A 21940-nucleotide genomic window follows, 5' to 3' on the forward strand; every position below is an offset into this window, starting at 1 on the left:
GAACGTGGCGGGTCAGATAGTGTCATTAGTACCTAGCAAGTTCTTGGGCAAGTTCTTAACCTCTCCAGCCTCGATGCCCTAGTCTGTGAAATGGGGTATTAGGAACAGCCATCTCATAGGGCTTTTGGAGAGAAAGCTCAGCAGGGTACCCCAGCATCGAATATCCCCTTTAAACATGGAGGTGCCCCTTGTTGCCTTCCTGGGGTTCTGACACATGCAGGAATCTCCTGTTCTGGTTCCGGGCTGTGATTAGCTCTGACATTCCAGGACACACATCACCATGGGTGTAGACACTGACAGAAGAAGGAACTGGAATTGAGAGTTGCAGATTCAACGGTCTCCCAAAGAAGGGTGGAGTCTCTTAGGACAAAGCATTCCTGGCATGAATAAACAGAGAAAGCTCATTTGAGGAGTAAGCCCGAGTCAGGTATTTTGATACAGGTGATTATGCAAGTTGGACAGAGAAGAATCCCTTCTCTTAGGTCTGATTGATGGTTCTCTGTATTCTATCCAACTTGTCACTTTACCTACAAAACTTTTCCTGTCATCTTCTAAAAATGAAATTAAAAACTCCTACTCTCAATTTGATCTAGTTAAATACAAGTTTTATTTTGGAAGGGCAAGAGGGATTTAGGGTAGAGGGAAAAATCTGACCCCTTTTTTCTGTAAAACACCTCTGCAAAGTGGGCACTGTTATACCAGGTTACTTTACAAAGTACCATTTAAGAAATACTTCTTTATTAAAAAAACAAACAAAAAACCCCCAACCAAACAACAAAAAAAACCCGCCAGCTTTTAAATATGGAAAATTTCAAGCACACACAAAACTGTGGAGAGTGGTATGAGCCCTGACATACCTGGCTCCCACCCTCAACAGCTGTCAACTCATGGCCAGCACTGCATCATCTGTAACCAAACCCCCTCCACCACTGCGCGCACAGTTCCCCCACCCCGTTCCTTTTAAGCAAATCCTGACGACGTATTATTTTATTTATATTCAAGATGTACTTTCAACGCCTTAAAGTTTTCAGTAATGTGAAAAATGGAAAATTTCACATTTTAAGGTCCTTCTTGTGGGAAGATCATGTCTCTCTAGAAACCTCAGAAAGCAGGGGGTGGGGAAATGATTTTTTGAAACATTTACCTGGGGGGCTTTTTCAACTCTGTGTTTTCCCAGAGTTGCCTTCTGCAGGCCTCTCCTCCCTCCATTCCCCTCCTTTCTCCCTTTTCTCCGCCCTCCCCTCCTCTCTCCCCCTCCCTTCCCTCTCCCCCAGTTAAAAATGGCAGTTCTTGCAATCAGTTCTTGAAACTGGTTTGCTTCTGAGTGTTAGAGCAGGAATAATAGATAGGGAACCACTTGCTTAGGGAAAAAAGTGATTCCAGGTGATGGAAGCTTTACCTCTCAAGAACCATTTTTTTTCTTGTTATTCTTAACCACCATGAATGGGACTGTTTAAAAATACATTCATTTTCTGCCTTCTTAACCGCCATGAATGGGACTGTTTAAAAATATATTCAGGGCTTCCCTGGTGGCGCAGTGGTTGAGAGTCCGCCTGCCGATGCAGGGGACACGGGTTCGTGCCCCGGTCGGGGAAGATCCCACATGCCGCGGAGCGGCTGGGCCCGTGAGCCATGGCCTCGGAGCCTGTGCTCCGCAATGGGAGAGGCCACAACAGTGAGAGGCCCGTGTAGAGCCAAAAAAAAAAAAAAAAAAAAAAAAAAAAAAAAAAATATATATATATATATATATATATATATATATATATATATATATTCATTTTCTGCCTTCTTAACCGGAGTCCGCTGGATGTTATTTAATCGTTCCCATTTACTACAGGGTGTTTTCAGTACAGCTTTCCATGCTGTGGAGGGCTTATTTTTACAGTTTACCTGTCACCTCTCTCATTGCCAATTTTGTGCCCCGTCAAGGTGCTTTTCCTTATCTACAATCTGCTAAGGGCTAAGAAGCAAGGTATGTAAGGTTACAGTGAATGAACTATGAGGGTGTGTTTTGTTTCCCCAAGCAAAAGTGTATGTTGTCGGACTTAAGGGCTTTGTGATATATGAACGCTCAAAGGCAGTTTGGGCTCCATTTCCTGATTTTCAGTGATATTCTACATAGATGTTGCTGTGTAGCTACCTTTCATGTAGGTGAGGTATCCCTGTGATGGGGTTCTATAGCAGGAATCTTTCTTCTCACCTTAAATACAGCTTAAGAAAGGCTTGAAAGGTCAACCACATGGTTAGTGCCTGGGAATGTTGGAAAATGTGTTTTGGGACACATTTTTCTCCATCTCACCGTTGAACGTTTGAGAGTGAGTTAGTAGGAGAGAAATGAAGGGATTTTAAAAGGTGACCATTCTGTTTTTGTTGTTGTAGTTATTTAGCAACTAAAAGTTAGAGATTTGTGTTTTAGACCTTGCACAAAACTTTTACTTGGCTAAAAATAATTTGATATATGGGTATATCAAATTTATAGTAGAAACTAATAGTATGATTTTTCACCGGACAAAATGAACTTCCTGTCTGCTATTCTTTAAAGGGGGAATCAGAAAAGACATTTTCATCCCCTCTAGCCCTATCCTTTCTTAAAACTCTCCTTAGGAAAATGGCATAGTATTTTTCAAAACTAAGCTGTGCCTTACGCAGGTTTATACACAGGATGGGCTAGTGACATCAATTTTTCCTTTCTCACACCCAGACCAGGGTTACATAGTTCTGTGAGGTGTGCTTGGGAGTTGTAATAATATGGAATACTGGAAAAATTCCAGAGGCTGTTGGTAAATAAAGAATGCAGCTGAACAGCAGTTAGCTTCTGCTAGTGATTTCAGAACTCACATTTAGGAGAAAAAAAAAAGTCAAGTATGTGTAATATAGCATGGGAAATCAAGAGAAAGTGTGATGACCATCTTGAAGATTTGGGTGTTAATTTCTGTCTTTCATTTTTCTAAAGACTGTACAGGTAAATCAGTAAAGAAGATTAATCTGTATTTGGTTGACATTATGAAAGATCTCTCTACTTTTAACCCAGCTTATTTAAAGATTTATTAAATCAGCCAAACACTTTTTTCTGTATTATGAGAAAGCTGTCTTTGCTTTGTGTTTTCAACTTGCAGGGTTTTCGTTGATATATTTAGGAAAACGAAGAGTACAGGGTACTGGAAATTCACAGCTGATAGTCAAAGATGGATATATACATATTAGAGGTTTGGGGAATCTGATGGGCTAGTCAGGAGAGGGTTTTAGAAGTGACTTTGAAGCTTTCTGTCACTGTTGCCTATTCCATAAAAGGCCTTTAAGTGTGGTGTTTACCCAGCAAATATCCCAACGAATTGCTTTCGGCAGTCATGGGCACACTAGAATACTATCCAATCGGTAGTTCTGTAGTTTTCTCACAGAACTTCCAGGGGATATGGCATCTCTCTAGTCTTCGAGACCACCCCCAGGACAAGGCACATTAAGGGCTGGAGAAGGGAAACTTGGGTGGTGGGAATGTTCTTTTCAAAATCTGGGTAAAATTTTTTCCCCCAAAAGCACCAGTGAGCTGAATAACTTCTCATCCCATTTCTCCACAGTTTTAAGCCTCTCTTAAGCGCCTCCAAGTCAGTCCTATCTGAGGCTTCAGATTCCTCAAGTTTCACTGGGGTCACCTGGAGGCCCCTGTCCTACCTTGGTTTCAAAATCTCAACTATTTTTAGGATTCACTCTTTCTTTCATTGTAACAACAAATATTTATTTAGCTTTCTGCCATGTACAAAACTCCACTTTAGGGTCACAGGAGACCACAGAGCTGAATCTGACAGAGAATCTGACACAGATCTTTCCCTTCAGGATTCTGATTGGGAACCAAGACACCTATGGGCGATTCTTCAGTGTGAGAGAGACTGGGATACGCTAGCAGCTGTAGAGACACAGCCTAGTGGATTATAGGACCAAAGGCAATTTATTTATTTATTTATTTTTAATTAAATGTTGCGGCATGTGGGATCCTTAGTTGCGGCTTGCGGGCTCTTAGTTCCCTGACCAGGGATTGAACCCAGGCCCCCTGCATTGGGAGCATGGACTCTTAACCACTGGACCTCCAGGGAAGTCCCCCAAAGGCAGTTTAGAATCAATCTTCTACCAAAAAAAAAAAACAAACCCCAAAAAGCCAGTTGCTGACACCAGACACTATACACATGTTGTTGACTGAGATAAGGGATTAAGGAGAAGGCTACAGTCTTCTAACCCACTGAGAATGGGCTCATAATGGGACATTTCGTCGAATGACCAGTTCCTTTCTGCTCCAGATGTCAGTTGGGGGAATGACAAGGTAGCAGTTCTGGGAGAGTCCATGGTTCGTTTTACACTTGGTCAAGTTCCCCTGTGGAATTGTCATTGTTTCATGTTAAACTCTATATTCTTTGTTTTGCCTTTTTTCTTTTTAAAAGGCTTTGTCCACAGTAGGTGGCAAGGTACTCAAGTCCTTTTCAAACCTGATCTGCTATCCTTTGAGCTAACCCAGCTCACTGTGAGGGGCATAGGAAGGGAACACGCCCACACTTACTGAGCGCACCCCGGAAACATTTTCTCATTAACTCCTCACAAACTTGGGGTAGGGGTTATCTTTCCAGATGAGTAGACTGAGGCAGAGGTTATCTTTCCAGATGAGTAAACTGAGGATTAGTAACTGGGCACTCACTCCAGGCCTCTCTGGGTGAATCCAGTTCTCACACCAAGATTTGTGAATGTTCTGTTCCCTGAGATTAAACTTTGGCTCTTAGAGAGAACCGCTCAGCTCAATTGCAGTTCTCCCTCCTCTCGTCACGTGAGTGTCTTTTTACCCCTAAATATATCCACTGGCATCTCCTAAAGCCATTCTCCTACGTAACCACAACTCCACTATTAAAAACAGAAGAAAATTAACCAGCATATGTTCGTATCATCTCATTTCTACTCTCTATTTCAGATTTCCCTGATGGTCTCATGTGTTTGATAACTATTTTTTTCCAACCTGGGTTTGCTTAAGGCTCACAATTGCATTTTGCTTTTATAACTCCGGAATTTCTCTTAATCTAGACCAACCTGCCTCCAATCCCTCCTGTTCAGCTCTTGTTTCGGGACACTGACTTTTAGAGGGACCAGACCAGTTTTCTTATAACCTTTTTGTTGACAGTTTACCTGGCAAGTGTCTTGCAAATTGAAGATTTTAAAAGTTCTTTAAACCTAAAATAGGTATTTTCTAGGAGATGTGTTGCCAGATTGTCAGATGTTGCACCTGATATTTTCTGTAGCTAATATATTTTTTTTTGTAGCTAATATATTTTAAAAGAATCCTTATTTACAAAAATAAGGCAATTGTAAAATGTTAGAACAATTCAGAAATACAGTTGGCCCTTTGTATCCACAGGTTCTGCATCTGCGGATTCAACCAACCTTGGACTGAAAATATTTTTTAAAACAAAATTCCACAAAGTTCCAAAAAGCAAAACTTGAATTTGCCAAGCTGGCCAACTGTTTACATAGCATTTACATTGTATTAGGTATTATAAGTAATCTAGAGATGAACTAAAGTATACGAGATAGGTTCTTTGCAAACACTATGCCATTTTATATAAGAGACATGAGCATCCTCGAATTTTGGTATCTGCTGGGACCCTGGAACCAATCCCCCTGCGGATACAGAGGGATGACTATGTATGAAATATAAAATAAGAGTTCCGTTTGATACCATCACCATGTAGCCCTGAGATAACAGTCATTTTGGTGAAGTTATGTATTTTTTCCCATTTATTTATTATAAAAACTGATCATCTGTACACATTGTTGTGCAGTTTACTTTTTATCTCACTAGCTGCATTGTGGATTGTGTCATGTCAAATATGTAGCTGAGATTGTGTTTCGTGGTGCCTGGGATAAAAGTGCACCAAGCCAGCCACATTCCTTCCTAGGTGTTCAAGGCGAGACACACCCGAATGTAAAGTGCCCGGCCCAGGATGAGAAATGTGACTTGTGCCCACAGAGCAAATATTTTTCTGTCTTTGAGGCTCTCTAGCTAATATAGGAGTTGAATCTTGGTGTCTTCTGCCCTGTGTTTTAGCAAGTTGATGGAATGTAGGAGTAGTAAACTCTTAAGGACTCTGTATTTAAATTCTGATACTCTTTTGTTTTTCTTTTCTGGGTGGGTCCCTCCATATTTTTTTCTGCAGATACCAGGAGATCATCAGGTTGGCCTACCTTGCAGGTAAACATGATACTCTGCCAACATAAAGTGATTTAGAAATGTTAATCTATTTTACCAAGCCCAAGTCTCTAGTATTTTAAGCCATCATAAAACACGTACCTGTCACGCTGAGGAATGTGCCGAGGGCAGGCATCAAAGAATGGCCGAGGGAGTCTCAGGAGTGTGTTTTACTGTGTTGTAGGATTGTGTCCTGACAACCTCTGTGAGGCCGGGGGGTACTGACAAGGAGTGATTTCTAAATATTGAAGCCATTTAACTTATGAATGCAAGAATGCCTACAAGTAATTATTCCTGTTTGTCTATCCAAGTGTCAGGGCGCTCAGAGGTAATTCTGTGGATAAAGGGCATAAAGGCTGCCTGACTTAGGGAATCAAATTAACAGAACAATCATATGAGCGAGAGATAGTCCCTTGCACTTCATGGAGAACAGAAAGTTGAACAGAGAGACCGTGTGGACGTTTCTGGCTTCTTTGGAAGATAAGTTTAACGAGCCTCCCAGTGAGAGAATTGCTGGCACAGGGCGGAATGGTAAAGCCGCTTTTACTGTTGTTATTTTGTTCTCGTGTTGTCCATGGCAGTAATGTCATCGCTGCCATTTGGTGGGACATCCGGGTGTCAGTAAATCTTGTTATTAGTAAGTTAAATTATCTGTAATTTGGTGATGGGCTTTTGCATCAAGAATTCTGTTAAGGAACAAAATGATTGTAGGGTGGTTCCCCACATCTGTCTAAATATCTGGTGAAAAAAGGATAGAGTTGTGATTTTAAGTGCATTAAAAAATTCATGTATTAATTTTTTTTGAAAAATTGCTGAGTAGTTAATCATTAATTACTAATTTATAATTAGTTAATAATTAAATGCATATTCACTCCATTTTCTATCATCCAGTAATAAAGTAAATAAGAAAATAAGTATAAATATTAAAATAAGGGCTTCCCTGGCGGCACAGTGGTTGGGAGTCCGCCTGCCGATGCGGGGGACGTGCCCTGGTCCGGGAAGATCCCACGTGCCGCGGAGCGGCTGGGCCCGTGAGCCGTGGCCGCTGGGCCTGCGCGTCCGGAGCCTGTGCTCCGCAGCGGGAGAGGCCGCAACAGTGAGAGGCCCGCGTATCGCAAAAAAAAAAAATAAAATAAAATAAACGGAAATAATGTTAATGGAAGTAAAGAGGCAGTGTTACAAAGAGTGAGGAATAAGATAAGATTTTAAGTTCAGGATCAGGGAATTGCTTAAATCATTGAACCCCCCTTTTTTCATCTCTAGAATAGGGATCGTACAATCGACACCCAGAGGGTTGTTAATGAGGCTGAAATGAGATAATATATTTAGAAATTAAAAAAAAAAAGTTCAAATTCTACTCCTGCTTTCTTGAGCAGACAGGCTTGTACGATGAAAAAAAGCATGTGAATCGAAGTCACATAGACACTGGTGTGAATGCAGGCTTTGCCGTGTGCATTCTTAGATGAGATCTTTTAATCACTCTTAGCGTCAGTTACTCTAGCCATAAAGTGGATCTTATCATATCACCCTTGTAAGGTAAGGTCAAGTGCACGGCTTAGACCAAGGCGCTTGGGAGCAACAGAGTCTGCTGGCTCTTGAATCTGGACATTCATCTATCAGGGGCATATGCTTGTGTGTGTGGAATATGTGCCGCCTGGAGCTTCCCTTCCAAGTGATGACCTTGCTGCTGCTTTTCTGTTTGCAGCGACCCTCCAGAGCGCCACGCCGGGCATGGACGCCTTTTTCCGCACTTGGAGGAGCACGGGTGCTCGTGTCATCGCCCAGTCACAAAGCTGCTAAGGCCGTCTCAGGGGCGTGGGCGTCAGGACAGGAGGGCAGCATCCGAGGGCCACAGAGCCATGCCTTTCGGCCTGAAGCTCCGCCGGACCCGGCGCTACAACGTCCTGAGCAAGAACTGCTTTGTCACCCGCATCCGCCTGTTGGACAGCAACGTTATCGAGTGCACGCTGTCTGTGGAGAGCACGGGGCAGGAGTGCCTGGAGGCGGTGGCCCAGAGGCTGGAGCTGCGGGAGGTAAGGGTGCAAGCGTGGTGGGTGGATGCGCCGGAGCTCAACCCCAGGGACCAGCCACCTTCTCTTGGCACCTGCCAGGCTTTTCAGCCTCAGCCTGGTTTCGAAGCAGCCTGTTATTCTTAGCGTGGCCTAGATCTTAACACCTTTCAGTGGATGCAGACACCTGCTCTGATGTTGTGAGAAGCAGGGACACCCCCTAGAGTTTGCACGGGGCATGGGCTGGGGGTGGCAGCACCCCTTTGCTTTCAGCCCATGAGGAGGTTGTAATGAGACTCTCCTCCCCAAAACCATTTACTCTCTTTAAAAACAATCAAGTGGGTAGCTGGGGTTTTGGCATTCCGGCTGCATATCAAGGAGAAAACCACATAAGCGGTGGATGCAGCTGCTTTTTTGTTTGTTTCCATATTTTCCTCTTCAAAGAGGGAAAAGAGGGAAGAAAAGAAAGAGCATTTAAAGTGAGCATGACCAGCGAGGCTTTTTTTGTGGGAGCTTGTAAAATGGGGGTTTTGTTCCTTTTAAGATTCCTCATGACCTTGTTTTCTTTGGGCTTTAAGCAAACCCAGGGTTCACCATTAAGACAGTCACGTTATCTCTCTTTAGAAGAGATTCTTAGAGCAATGTGCCCTTTGTAACCAGCAAGCCCTGCTTTTTTTTTTTCAGTCTTACAGACATTTAGGACAAGGGACTTTTGAGAGAAACCCCCTCAAGCATTTGTGTCTTGGGAGCATATCGCATGTGGCGTATGGGCTGGTAGGTAAGGGGGTGTGGTTGAAAGGTTGCCAGTGCCGAAATGACGGCAGACCCCTGAGAGTCAAGCCTTCCCGAGGGCAAGGCAGAGCTCTGTGATTGTCCTGGGCCCTGTGACACCGTTGCCCAGTTCTCAGGGTGATGCAGAAGAGGGGAGCGGTCCCTATTGAAAGTGATCTTATTTGATCTCTTTGCTCACCTCTCAGGATCCACCCTCTTTCCATTTGCACAAAGGAGTTGGGGTCAAGGAAGGTCTTCCTCTCCGCTTGGCATCTTCCAGAGGCTGCCTCTTATCCTCTGGGGGACGTTTTCACCTGAGCACTTCTGTTTCCTACTGGTCTTCGTGTTTATACTTTGGTTTCAGTGTTCAGGCCTTCCTTTGACATTTATCTTCCTGCGGAGGAGCCTGTCCTGCCCAACAGGTATATGTAGCTTGGTAGCTGGCACAATAAACATGTGAAACGTTCTGACCTTGCTGGTTGATAGTTGGCTCTTTTTTGCTTCTTGGTAGCACATTAGGGTGCACATATTTAAACATATGTGTGTGTATCGGCATAAAGGAAAAACCTTAATGCTGTCGTCAGTTGGTCAAGAGGCTGGTCTAAATTCTCATAAAAATTTTCATTATAGATCATTTGAAAATATATGCAGTGGTTTTACTTTTGAATATTCCCAGTAACTTAAATGAGAACAACTAAATATTCTTTGCATGCGTTAGAAGCAGTATAGTATGTGGTTAAGTAGTTATAAGTGCAGGCTTTGGAGTCTTAAACTTGAGTCAAGTTATGGTTCTGTCACTTACTAGGTAACCTTGGAAAAGTTATTGAACTTCTCTGGAAATCAGTTTTCTCAGCAATAAAATGGGAATAGTGATACTCACCTGACTTACCTTACAGGGCTGTTGTAAATATTAGAAGAGATATAGTATGGCAAATGCATAGGGCTGTGTCTAATAATGTATAATTGTTCCAGTTTGAGAGTTTTGAAAAACATTTTTTCGTTAAAGAAAATACTGAACAACCGCAACGTTCCAGACACTGTTTGGGGACTTGGTGAAACTAAGATAAATAAGTTGTAATTTTTCCTTCAAGATATGCACAGACTAATAGAGGAATCCAGCATGTAAAAACCAGCTAAGACTGAATGTGATCCACACTAAATGCAATGCAGGGGCTGGCCTGAAAGGCAGTGGCTCTCCTTAGAGTTGTGCAGTGCACGGCCTGCTCCACTGAACACCGCAGCCCTAGCTAGGGGAGAGGAAGACTCAGTGAAATATGAACAGAGCCCTCGCATTTTGAACAGGGACTTGAAGGATGCCCAGGAGGTCAGTAGGTGGAAAAGAAGGCAGGTCATTCTGGGCATGGGGAGAAGGCATCTCTGTGAATCACCAGGTAAAGCCAGAGTGTAAGGTGCAAAGTGAGGGGCGTCTGGAGATGTGTATGATAATAATAATTAAGTTCCAGCAGAGTATTGTTTCTCTCAGTGAGAGGGCAAAGGTCAACCCTGGATTATCCCACAACTGGGTCGTCACAAAGGACAAAGCAGCGAAGTCCAGATTCTACCGTCAACGCGTGTGGCAGGGTGATTGATCTTCTAATGCTAAGATGGGGTTTGCGTTTAATGTCGGCTTTATTTTGACATGCTCTAAACAGGTGCATCCACATTAGAACACATCACTTTCTCTTTTGGTTTTATGCTTTCATTCTGTGACAGATCACATTGAAGGTATTGGCCTTTTGTGAAACAGTCCTATAGAAAGTCCTCTTGAATCGAAGGATGAGACAGAGCAATGTAATACTTTGTTCTTCGTTTGCCCAGACACACCTCAAGGAGGAATGCATGCCCCGCCCAAGAGCAGAGGGGAGGGTGTGAACACAGGGTCTGTCACACTCACTTGACTTTGGATGTGGGTCATTTTTCAAATAGGGCTGATGGTGCTTTAGAGAAGAAAGAAAAAGTTCCTCTAAGATACAATGAATTGTTTAGTCTTTATGAAGTGTTGGAAAGTAGAGTGTGGTGAATTTTTGGCGTTGCCGTTAGAAGTGTTCTGTAGTTTAGGTGTGCCCTAAACTTGACGGTAGATTTATATTAGGAAAGGAAAACTAATTTTGATTTAATTTTTGATCTATGTTAATTACAATTTATGTTTTATTAGATAACTTAAAAATAGATTGTAGGGAATTCCCTGGCAGTCCAGTGCTTAGGACTCCATGCTTCCATTGCAGGACACAGGCTCCATCCCTGGTTGGGGAACTAAGATCCCATAAGCTGCACAGGTGCGGCCAAAAAAAAAAAAAAAATTGTATTTTTTGAGGCAGTTTTAGGTTTATAGCAAAACTGAGTGGAAAGCACAGAGAGTCCCTTATACCTCCTGTCCCCTCCCCACCAGGCACCCCCACTGTCGACACCCCGCACCAGAGTGGTCCATTTGTACAGTCAATGAACCCACATTAACACATCATATGCTCTAAGTCCATAGTGTAGGTTAGGGTTCACTCTTGGTGGTGTACATTTTGTGGATTTTGACAAACGTATAATGACGTGTGTCCATATGGTAAACTCTTTTTTTAATGTAATAAACTGATTTCTTAAACAAATGTTATATGCAAACATGAATTGAAAAGTATACATGTTTCAGCGTTAAACACATATTCCTCTACCAACAGAATGAAATGTCACCCTGAGTCACCTTGGGTCACCAGAGGTCTCAGTTGACTCTCTGCTAGTATTTGACCGTGTCCTGTATGACTTTATCCTCCTGTTACTGAATGCAGGTTCATGTGCTCGATGCACAGTGAGGCCAAACAAACTGAAACGTCCACGTTTGGAGCAAAGAAAGGTTTATTGCAAGGGCCAAGCAAAGGGAACAGGTGGATCGTGCTCAGAAATCCCTGAACTGATAATGCTAAACGTTTTCAGGGTCAAATTTGGTTTTGAATACACAGCTGTGGCATCCAGAGTGCCCAGGCCTGGCTTAGTTAGCAGAAACAGTCATCCCCTGGGGAAGCAGAATATGCCAGGGTCCCTGCTCCCAGAAACCCTGGAGTTGGGAGAATAGGAAAAACAAGAAACAAAACAAAGAGAACAGCCTGTGCCGAGGTACAGAAACAGGAAAGAACATGGAATTTTCAGGGAAGGGCAGAGTGCAGTTTGCACAGATTTGTGTGTGTGTGTGTGTGTGTGTGTGTGTGTGTGTGTGTGTGTGTGTGTGTGTGTAGGGGTCATGGAGGGGAGGATAGGAGTGTGGGTAGGTAGGTAGAGTCTGCTTTTGAAGGGTTTGATGTACCTGGCTAAGGAGTTTTAACTAGATCCAGTAGAACATTGTTTCTAAAATGTGTCACAAAAATAATTAAAATAATCACCACCTTTTAATGTACCACCTGTTTTGCTGAGCGCCTTTCATAGATCATCTCATTTAATTTTTCTAACAAGTCTGTCAGGTGACTACTCTTGCTGTCCCCATTTTATGGATGGGGAGACCACAGTGTAGTCACTGGACTGGCTCCAATTCAGGTAGACTGACTCCACCATTCTAATTCCCAGGGATGTGTAGTGGCAGAGAAAGGGGATGTGGTAAGATGCTTTGGGAAACACTCTCATAAGTTCTGCAGTTAAAAAAATAAATGTTTGAGCTCAGTGTTTCACAATTAATTTAGCCTTCTAGTAAATACTCTTCGAATCGTTTGGGTAATAAAACACTGCCTGGAGATGGAAAGCCGTAAAAAGATTTCAAGGTGAAGCATGACATGATCACCTTGAGTTTTAAGAAAAGAACCAAATAGCTGAAAAACAATGGGGATTGGGTGACAGGAGGAACAGAGATGCTAATTAGGTGGGCATAACAAGAACTTGGCAAGAGGAAATAACGTGAACCCCTTAAGAAAAAAAATTTTTAATTGTTTTAAATAAGTTCAGAAAAAAAATCAGGTATGAGTTTCTGGCTGGGAACTCTATTTAAAGGAAGAGGCTCGGGAGATACCGGAGGCTTAGAAAATTAGAATTCTGATAATATAGTTACAATATGTTTGGATCAATGGATTTCCTCTTCCCCAAATGAAATCTTAGGTGGAACTTCAGTATGTAAGATGGAGCTGCTCTGTTTGCTGAGGGGGTGGATAGGGTATCTGGAGCCCCATCTCCTTGTGCCCTTCCCACACACACCCCAACATGGCTTGAAAAATCATTGCCGTAGATTACGAGAGAAATAGCTAAAACAATGTTGCCTTATGACTAACCTTATCTTTAAAAAATAAATACATGGAGAAACAGCAGAGTTTAGTGGCTAGGAATGAGAGTTCGGACCAAACTGTCCGAGTTTGAATCCTGGCTCTGCCACTGATTTGCTGTGTGATCTTGAATAGTTACTTAACCACCTTGTGCCTCTGTTTTCTCATCTGTGAATGAAGATGGTAATAGTAGCAGCCTCCGTAAGTTGTTGGGAGGATTAAATGAATTAGTTTTTGCAAAGTTGCCACCATATCTCAGTGCTGGGCACATAGGAAGCACTTAATATGGCGGTCTCCTCTGCAAAACACTACTCAGGTCAGACAGAGAAAGAGAAATATAGTATGTTATATGCGGACTCTAAAAAGAAATGATACAGGGACTTCCCTGGTGGTGCAGTGGTTAAGAATCTGCCTGCCAATGCAGGGGACACGGGTTTGAGCCCTGCTCCAGGAAGATCCCACATGCCGTGGAGCAACTAAGCCCGTGCACCACAACTACTGAGCCTGCGCTCTAGAGCCCATGAGCCACAACTACTGAAGCCCGCACGCCTAGAGCCCGTGCTCTGCAACAAAAGAAGCCACTGCAATGAGAAGCCTGTGCACTGCAACGAAGAGTGGCCTCCACTCGCTGCAACTAGAGAAAGCCGGCGCACGCAGCAACAAAGACCCCAACGCAGCCAAAAATTAAAAAAAAAAAAAGAAAAGAAATGATACAAATGAACTTCTTTACAAAACAGAAACAAACTCACAGACTTAGAGAACAGAACTTATGGTTATGGGGTCGGGGGAAGGGATAGTTAGGGAGTTTGGGATTGACATATACATACTGCTATATTTAAAATGGGTAACCAACAAGGACCTACTGTATAGCACAGCTCAATAATATGTAACAACCTAAATGGGAAAAGAATTTGAAAAAGAATAGACACATGTATATGTATACCTGAATCACTTTGCTGTACACCGGACACCAACACGACATTGTTAATCAACTATACTCCAATATAAAATAGAAAGTTAAAAAAAAAAATAAGATACCACTCAGGCTGTCTAGACCCCCTACAGTCCCTCCAGAGTCTGGGCTCTCACCCTTTTGTAAGTCTGCTCATTCCATTTTTAGATGGCTTTGATCATTAGAAGCTATGATCTTCCACTGAGCCAGAATCTTTCAGTTCCTTGAACAGTTATTAATTTCAGATTGTGCTGCCCAGTAGGATAGCCCTTGGCTACATGTGGCTATCGAGCACTTGAAGCGTGGCTAGCTTGAACTGAAATGTGCAGTAAGTATAACAGACACAGCGGATTTTGAAGACCTAGTATGAAAAAAAGTTAATATATCTCAGTCATTTTTATAATAGTTACATGTTGAAAGCATAGTATTTTGAATATACCATTTTATTTTCTTTTTTAATTTATTTATTTCTGGCTGCATTGGGCCTTCTTTGCTACATGTGGGCTTTCTCTAGTTGCGGCGAGCGGGAGCTATTCTTCGTTGCAGTGCACAGGCTTCTCATTGCGGTGGCTTCTCTTGTTGCGGAGCACGGGCTCTAGGCATGCGGGCTTCAGTAGTTGTAGCACGTGGGCTCAGTAGTTATGGCTCGTGAGCTCCAGGGTGCAGGCTCAGTAGTTGTGGCACATGGGCTTAGTTGCTCAGCGGCATGTGGGATCTTCCCAGACCAGGGCTCGAACCCGTATCCCCTGCATTGGCAGGTGGATTCTTAACCACTGTGCCACCAGGAAAGTTCCTATACCATTTTAAGTAAAATTTATTAAAGTTAATTTTACTTCTTTAAACAGACTTCATTAAAATAAATTTTACTTCTTTGTACTTTTTAAATGTAGCTACTAGAAAATTTTAAATTACATATGTGGCTCGGGGACTTCCCTGGTGGTCCAGTGGGTAAGACTCCGTGTTCCCAATGCAGGGGCCCCAGGTTCAGTCCCTGGTCAGGGAACTAGATCCCGTTTGTATGCCACAACTAAGAGTTTGCATGCCGCAACTAAGAGTCTGCAGGCTGCAACTAAGAAGCCTACATGCCGCAACTGAGTCCGCAGGCTGCAACTAAGAAGTCTGCATGCATGCTGCAGCGAAGATCCCACATGCCACAAAAAAGCCCCGGCACAGTCAAAATAATAAGTAAGTAAGTAAGTAAATAAATAAATAAAACGAAGTAGTGTTAGCATAATAATTTTAAAAAATTCAGGTCACATTTAAAAAAATATCTGGCTCACATTATATTTCTACTAAACACCGCTGTTCTAAGAAAAGCAAGGAGGCCATGTTAATAATAATAAGGAATATAAAGAATTCCAATAAAACATAAAAATATGCTAGAATTATTTCCTTTAGGGATAATCATGGCTCTACTTTTAATTAAAAAATAATAAATGGAGGAGGGATAAATAATTTTACACAGGTACGTGAGAATACTTTTCATGGCTATACTCTATTCAAGGTAGAGAACTGTTGTTTTATTCGGAAATTCAGCACTTTGGGGAAGAATAAATTTGATAACTCTTGGGCCTCTTCTAAGGCTAAACTAAGAGCCCTGGTTTTTAAAGGAGCCTAAAAAAATCCATAATCATTTCATAGCGTTGGTGATTAGCCTCTAAGTTATTCCCCTTTTCTTTTGCAAATTTATATTTTCATCTTTACTGAAAGCTGATTTATCCAGAGCTATCAGCTATGGTAGAAATGTCTCACATTTTGCTCTTTTCATAATGGCTAGAGCTTACAAAGGTACAGAATCTTAACATGCATTTCCTTTCATCAGAGTAAAGCTAACCTACATTAAGGACATTTCTATGGCTTGATTTTATGTTAATCTTTTGGGAATTGGAAATTTATCTGTGATAATGGGAGTACTCGAACACTTCATTCCCTGGCCCTGTCAGATAATAGTGGAATTTGCTGTATTTTGTAGCTAGCTTAAGCATATCTATATATGTTTGTATTTGCAGAGGACTAAAATAATCAACCATAATTAAGAACTGATTGAAGAGTCCTCTGCTGGGGAAAGTTCTGAGTTTTGCATTGCTTTTTGTCTTTGTAAAGATTATGATGTGAAATCTTACTAGCTTGATGTCAATTCTGTAAGGTAAATTGGTGCTAGTGTCTATTTTCTAGATACAGAGATCGTAGGTGAAGTAATCCCCTGGTCTTCATCTTTTTGTATATTCCGAGTGAGTCATGCAGCCTCAGAAGAGTGAATTTTCTTGGCTATGAGATTTGCCTCTTGGGTCTGTGTTACTCTGCAGTTTCTTTTCCTGTACTTTTATGAAAAGATTGACTAGGAAAATGAAGATGGTGCAGTTGTTAATTATAGACGTGCCAGTTATAGAAATCCCAGACTATCCAGAGCAGAGGTTGATTGTACACAAGTTGTTTTCTGCAGTTATCCAACTGATGTATGGTGGTTTATTTTCCAAAGCATTTGGAATGTAATTGCGTGAAGCGCTGCTTTCAGAGTCTGTGTCTAGTCACCTTTTGGAGTATTTTCCATGCCTCCGTGAAAGTTTGAATGCTTGTATGTAATTCCTATATATTTTATGTGAAGGTGTCTCAACCTCTTTGTTTCTTAATTTACAACTGAAATATACTGGCTACGACAGGGACCCTATTACAACCTAATGGAAAGTATTTTAAACTTTTGCTTCTGGATGATTAACTCTTCAGAATGCTTGAGATAAGATCGTGGATTTAATCCCTAGTAATTGCCAAGACTGTGTCTGTAACCCTTATAAATAGTTAGCATTAAAGCTGTGTCATTGTCATACTAGAAAAACAAGACCCTCAAAAAATATCTTTCCCTATTAATAGCTACCGTGGGGGATAACACCATATTTACAAATAAATGAAGAAATCAATCAAAAACATCCCTTTTTAAAGGCCTTATTTACTACAATCTTTTCATGATACCGGAAGAGGGCTCTTATTATGACACTGAAGGATTCACATGCCAATCTGCCACTGAAGAAACTAGCCTGTTTTCGAGGGCTCACATACATTTATCCTTCCCTGTTAAAATGCAAAACTCCAAACCAAATAAACCAGGGAGCTACTCATATGAAAATGACAATTTATGTGGCTCTTCTTACATTATTTTTTTAGTAATGCATTTTTGCATTTTTAGCAATTGATTCAGAGATGTGGTTGCTTTCCCTGGGAACCGGTTCTTCTGTCTTTTCTGTTCTTTTTTTAATAAATTTATTTATTTATTTATTTTGAGCTGAGTTGGGTCTTTGTTGCTGTGCGCGGGCTCTTTCTGGTTGCAGCGAGCGGGGGCTTCTCCTGTTGTGGAGCATGGGCTCTAACCGCGGGCTTCAGTAGTTGTGGCTCGCGGGCTCTGGAGCGCAGGCTCAGTAGTTGTGGCGCACGGGCTTAGTTGCTCTGAGGCATGTGGGATCTTCCCGGAGCAGGGCTCGAACGAACCCGTGTCCTCTGCATTGGCAGGCGGATTTCTAACCACTGCACCACCAGGGAAGCCCTGTCTTTTCTTATTGCAATGAACTCATTGCAGAATTCATGGCACCAGAGCTGTTTTCTAAAGAAAACTAGAGAAATAAAATGGGATTTAGAGCTCACACAGAGGTATCCTGAGGATTAGATGGACCTGGTTTATGTTTGGTGCTTTGGAGATAAACCAAACAAGTGTCTCAGGCATTTTCTTGGGCAATATGGTGGAATCCTTTTGGTCATGGAGGAGGTAGCCATTTCTACCATTTCTATTTGGAATCCACCACATTTCCTTCAACCATCTGGCAGCGTTTAGCAGTGAAGCTCAGCTTTCAGAATTCAGCTGGAGTTGAAATTGGCAAGTCGCTTATGAACAGGCCTGGTGTGGTCTCAGCTGGGCTTGATGGGAGTAATGGCCCCTTGGCTGACACACAGAAGTTGATTGGTGCACATGTTAGTTTAAGTGAGTGGTTAGGTTCTGATTCCATTTCCTGTGATGAATTTTGTAGACATGGCTGAATAAATGTGTTGCCGTGTGAACTTGAACAGAACAGGGTAAGAACTTTGAGACAGGGTCTTTCTCCTCCATTGAATACTCCAGAGCAGGGATGTGGCTAGGGGAAGAGCGGGGGGCGGGGAGGGGGGGGAATGGAGAAGGTTACTTGGGGCAGAGCTTCACAAAACAGTGTGTGGATGGGGATCTCATAAATGAACTTCCCTTCCTCCTAAATAACTCAATACAGCACTTCTAAAACTAGGTCGTTCCAGCCGTAGTATGTAGAAACTGTGTCCTCCAGATTACCTGCCTCTGCATTGGAACCCCATTTCTTGAATAGTTAAATAATTGTTTCATTGGATAAATGCATGGTGAGTCACCCAGAAATACCCTGTGTCCTCTGGAAAAGACTGTGTTGCAGCAACAAAAATAGCTTACGCCATGGATTAGGTTTTGGCATTGGAAGTGGTTTACCTTGTTATTTGGAATTCTGTACTGTTAATTATGGCTCAAGACTATTATCATACAATGATTTCTTTTGTACCTCATCATCTTCCTTTTCTGTGTGTGCACGTGTGCATGAATGTATCTTTGTGCATGCATGTATGTGTACTCCATGGAATATTCTTTCTCAGGGTGTTTTTTTTTTTAATTAATTTATTTTTGTCTGCGTTGGGTCTTCGTTGCTGTGCGTGGGCTTTCTCTAGTTGCGGCGAGCGGGGGCTTCTCTTCATTGCGGTGCGTGGGCTTCTCATTGCGGTGGCTTCTCTTGTTGCGGAGCACGGGCTCTAGGCATGCAGGCTTCAGTAGTTGTGGCACGCAGGCTCAGTAGCTGTGGCTTGCGGGCTTTAGAGCGCAGGCTCAGTAGTTGTGGTGCATGGGCTTAGTTGCTCCGTGGCACGTGGGATCTTCCCGGACCAGGGCTCGAACCCGTGTCCCCTGAATTGGCAGGCGGATTCTTAACCACTGTGCCATGAGGGAAATTGCGTTTTTTTTTTTTTTTTTTTGAAGCGGGGAGCTCAGTTCTGGTTTAATGATTGGGTGGGAATGAGAAAAGGAAATTTAAAATACCGGCCTTCAAAGCATAGGAGAAGTAAAAGTTAAATCTTTTTTTTTTTTCCCAAAATCAATTGTAGAATGTTTATGCAGTTACTGTGGACCCTTTATAGTTTGAATGTTACTAATTTGAGTGAATGTTACAATTTGAATGAAGTATGGACCATAAAATCATAGCTCCAAATGTGAAGACTCCATTTAGTGAAAGATAGTAAATCATGGTTGGCTTGTTAAGCAATTGCAAAGTTTGCCCTCCCTTTCGCCACCTATGCTTATAAAAGGGCTCTTTTTCAACTAAAATAATTATCACATAGCCTGTCACTGTTTACATATATTACCTCATTTATCATATGCAAACTCATTACTAGCCATCTACAATATGGTGGAATACCCTCATATGGCGCTGTGCTCCATGAAGGAATTCAGTATAATGCAGAACTGCCTTGGACCCTTTTCAGACGGTTTATTAAGTACCCAGATTGCCTCATTTTAAGGTTAGCCTAAGCCCACATGATAGATCCCCTAGGAAAGCATCAGAGTGATGTTCCAGTGTCCCATGAACACCTACAATGAGACTCTAAAGAAAATCTTCGGGGAGGCACTGCTTTGTGATTTTTTTTTTTCTTATACCTTTTAGATTTTTAGGTTATTTATAGGCCTTCCAGCTTCTGCTTTTGCTTGCTTTTTCTCCTTTATCTTTAGATAACTTCTGTTTTCTTTTTTTAACATCTTTATTGGAGTATAATTGCTTTACAGTGTATTGTTAGTTTCTGCTGTATAACAAAGTGAATCAGCTATACATATACATATATCCCCATATCTCCTCCCTCTTGCGTCTCCCACCCTCCCTATACCACCCCTTCTAGGTGGTCACAAAGCACTGAGCTGATCTCCCTGTGCTATGCGGCTGCTTCCCACTAGCTAGCTATTTTACATTTGGTAGTGAATGTATGTCCATGCCACTCTCTCACTTCGTTCCAGCTTACCCTTCCCCCTCCCCGTGTCCTTAAGACCATTCTCTACGTCTGCGTCTTTTAACTTCTGTTTTCTGATTCTGTGGTCGATAGAGATGCCAATAGCACGATGACAAAGATTCTTGAGGCTTGCCTGCCTTCACTCACTGAGGATGATGATCATGGTGATAATAGGAGCAGCAACCGAAGTCACCGTTTATGAAGTAGTTACTTAATGTGGGCCACGCACACGTGGACAGGCATTATCTCATTTACACCCCTAACAGCCTGTGGGTGATGGTTGTAATCACCATCCCCGTTTTACAGATGAGAAAGCTCTGAGACCCTCGGAGGCTCCATCACTTGTATAAAGTTATCAAGACAGAGTGTAAAAGCTGGGAGATAAACTGACTTCAAAGCCTGTTTTCTCTCTGTTCAGCCACATTTCATTTCCCCTACGTCATCAGTCCCATTGGAACAACCAATGGGCTCACTGGAGCTGGGAAATGAACAATAGGGTCAGAATTCACTCAAGCAAGTTGGTCCAAGTTGATAGAAATAGAACCTCGGCTCTGTTCATTGGCATTTTGTTGCTCAAGAAATGCATAGATTTCTGGTACGGACTTGCCCTTCGGAAAATCATGGAGGAAATGGTCCCATCTGAAAGTACACCCGTTTAAAAATATCCTTTAGAGTATTTTGGGTCTGCAGCTTTATGTAGGGAAGGATGTGTCTGGTTTTCTGGTAAAGTCAGAGTCAAAACTTGATTACAGATTTTGGTGGGGTGGTGATGGGGATTGATCTATAGTATTGTTGAGGTGGCAGCCGGCTGGAGTGGGAAGGTCGGCGCAAAAATGCCTTTGGAAATTAAACATTGTAATGAAATGATTCCTTTGAAGGCGGCTTTCCAGGTGTGCTGTAAACCATTCTAGGCTATAATTGCAATATAAAAGAATGCTTCAAAAGCAGTGATCTATTTTTTAGCGACTGTGTGCTAATCCTGAAATCCTAGCATGAATTAATGTAAAGACAGGATTGGATGCATAAAAGTACCTGTTTTAATCATTTAGCACGTTGTTCAAAACTAACCTGGTTGAGGCTTCAAGTCTAAGGGTGAAAATCTCACTCTCATCTCTCAAATCCCCCCATCATGTGCCAAGAACAGCCACCAGGGGCTCCTGTGGCAGCTGTGAAGAGGGGCTACTTCCGCTCTCCCTGCTTAATGCCGGGGAGAGATTCCCCGCAGTTCATGTATAATGAAGTGGTCGAGGCCGATGTTTTTTAAAAGTACTTCATTAAAGCTTAAACAGTGAATCAATTTTCTGTTCCAATCCGGTACTGTATGAAAATATCTACACTGCTGAAGCTTAACGTTGGCAGAAGGTTTCCTCTTTGGAGTTGAACAGTTACTTTGTAGCAGGTGAGAGAGCTGTGTTTGCCTCTGCTCCTGCGCTTCACTAGCACAGGGAAGTCAGCCTTGAGATCTTAGAATAAGTCCACACTGTCCCCACTCTGCATCACCCCTGCTTACCTAGCATAGGTGCGTCAGTACCCACATGTACAAACAGCAGCAATGGGTAGGAATACTGCATCTGGAGACTCAGGGTAGATTACAGTACTGGGTACCTGTGGTTTCTTTTCATGTGTCCCAAAGTTCAAAAGTAAAAGCCGGATCCTTGTGTACGGGCTGAGGCACCAAAGGGGAGGTAAGGTGCTGGAGTCTTATTTCCTGTGTGGTCTCAGGATGCCCCTT

At 42.4% G+C, this 21940-nt stretch overlaps 1 protein-coding gene across 1 annotated transcript in view; it reads left to right on the forward strand.

Annotated features, from left to right (window-relative positions):
* PTPN14 (protein tyrosine phosphatase non-receptor type 14) overlaps positions 1-21940 on the forward strand; it is a 167485-nt gene that overhangs the window by 56839 nt on the left and 88706 nt on the right. Inside the window, exon 2 of the mRNA XM_059994843.1 lies at positions 7926-8253. Coding sequence (XP_059850826.1) covers positions 8080-8253 — 174 coding nt within the window. The 5' untranslated portion in view covers positions 7926-8079. The remainder of the gene's footprint in view (positions 1-7925; positions 8254-21940) is intronic.

The sequence above is a fragment of the Delphinus delphis genome, chromosome 1 (assembly GCF_949987515.2).
Source record: "Delphinus delphis chromosome 1, mDelDel1.2, whole genome shotgun sequence".
In the NCBI taxonomy this organism is placed as follows: domain Eukaryota; kingdom Metazoa; phylum Chordata; class Mammalia; order Artiodactyla; family Delphinidae; genus Delphinus; species Delphinus delphis.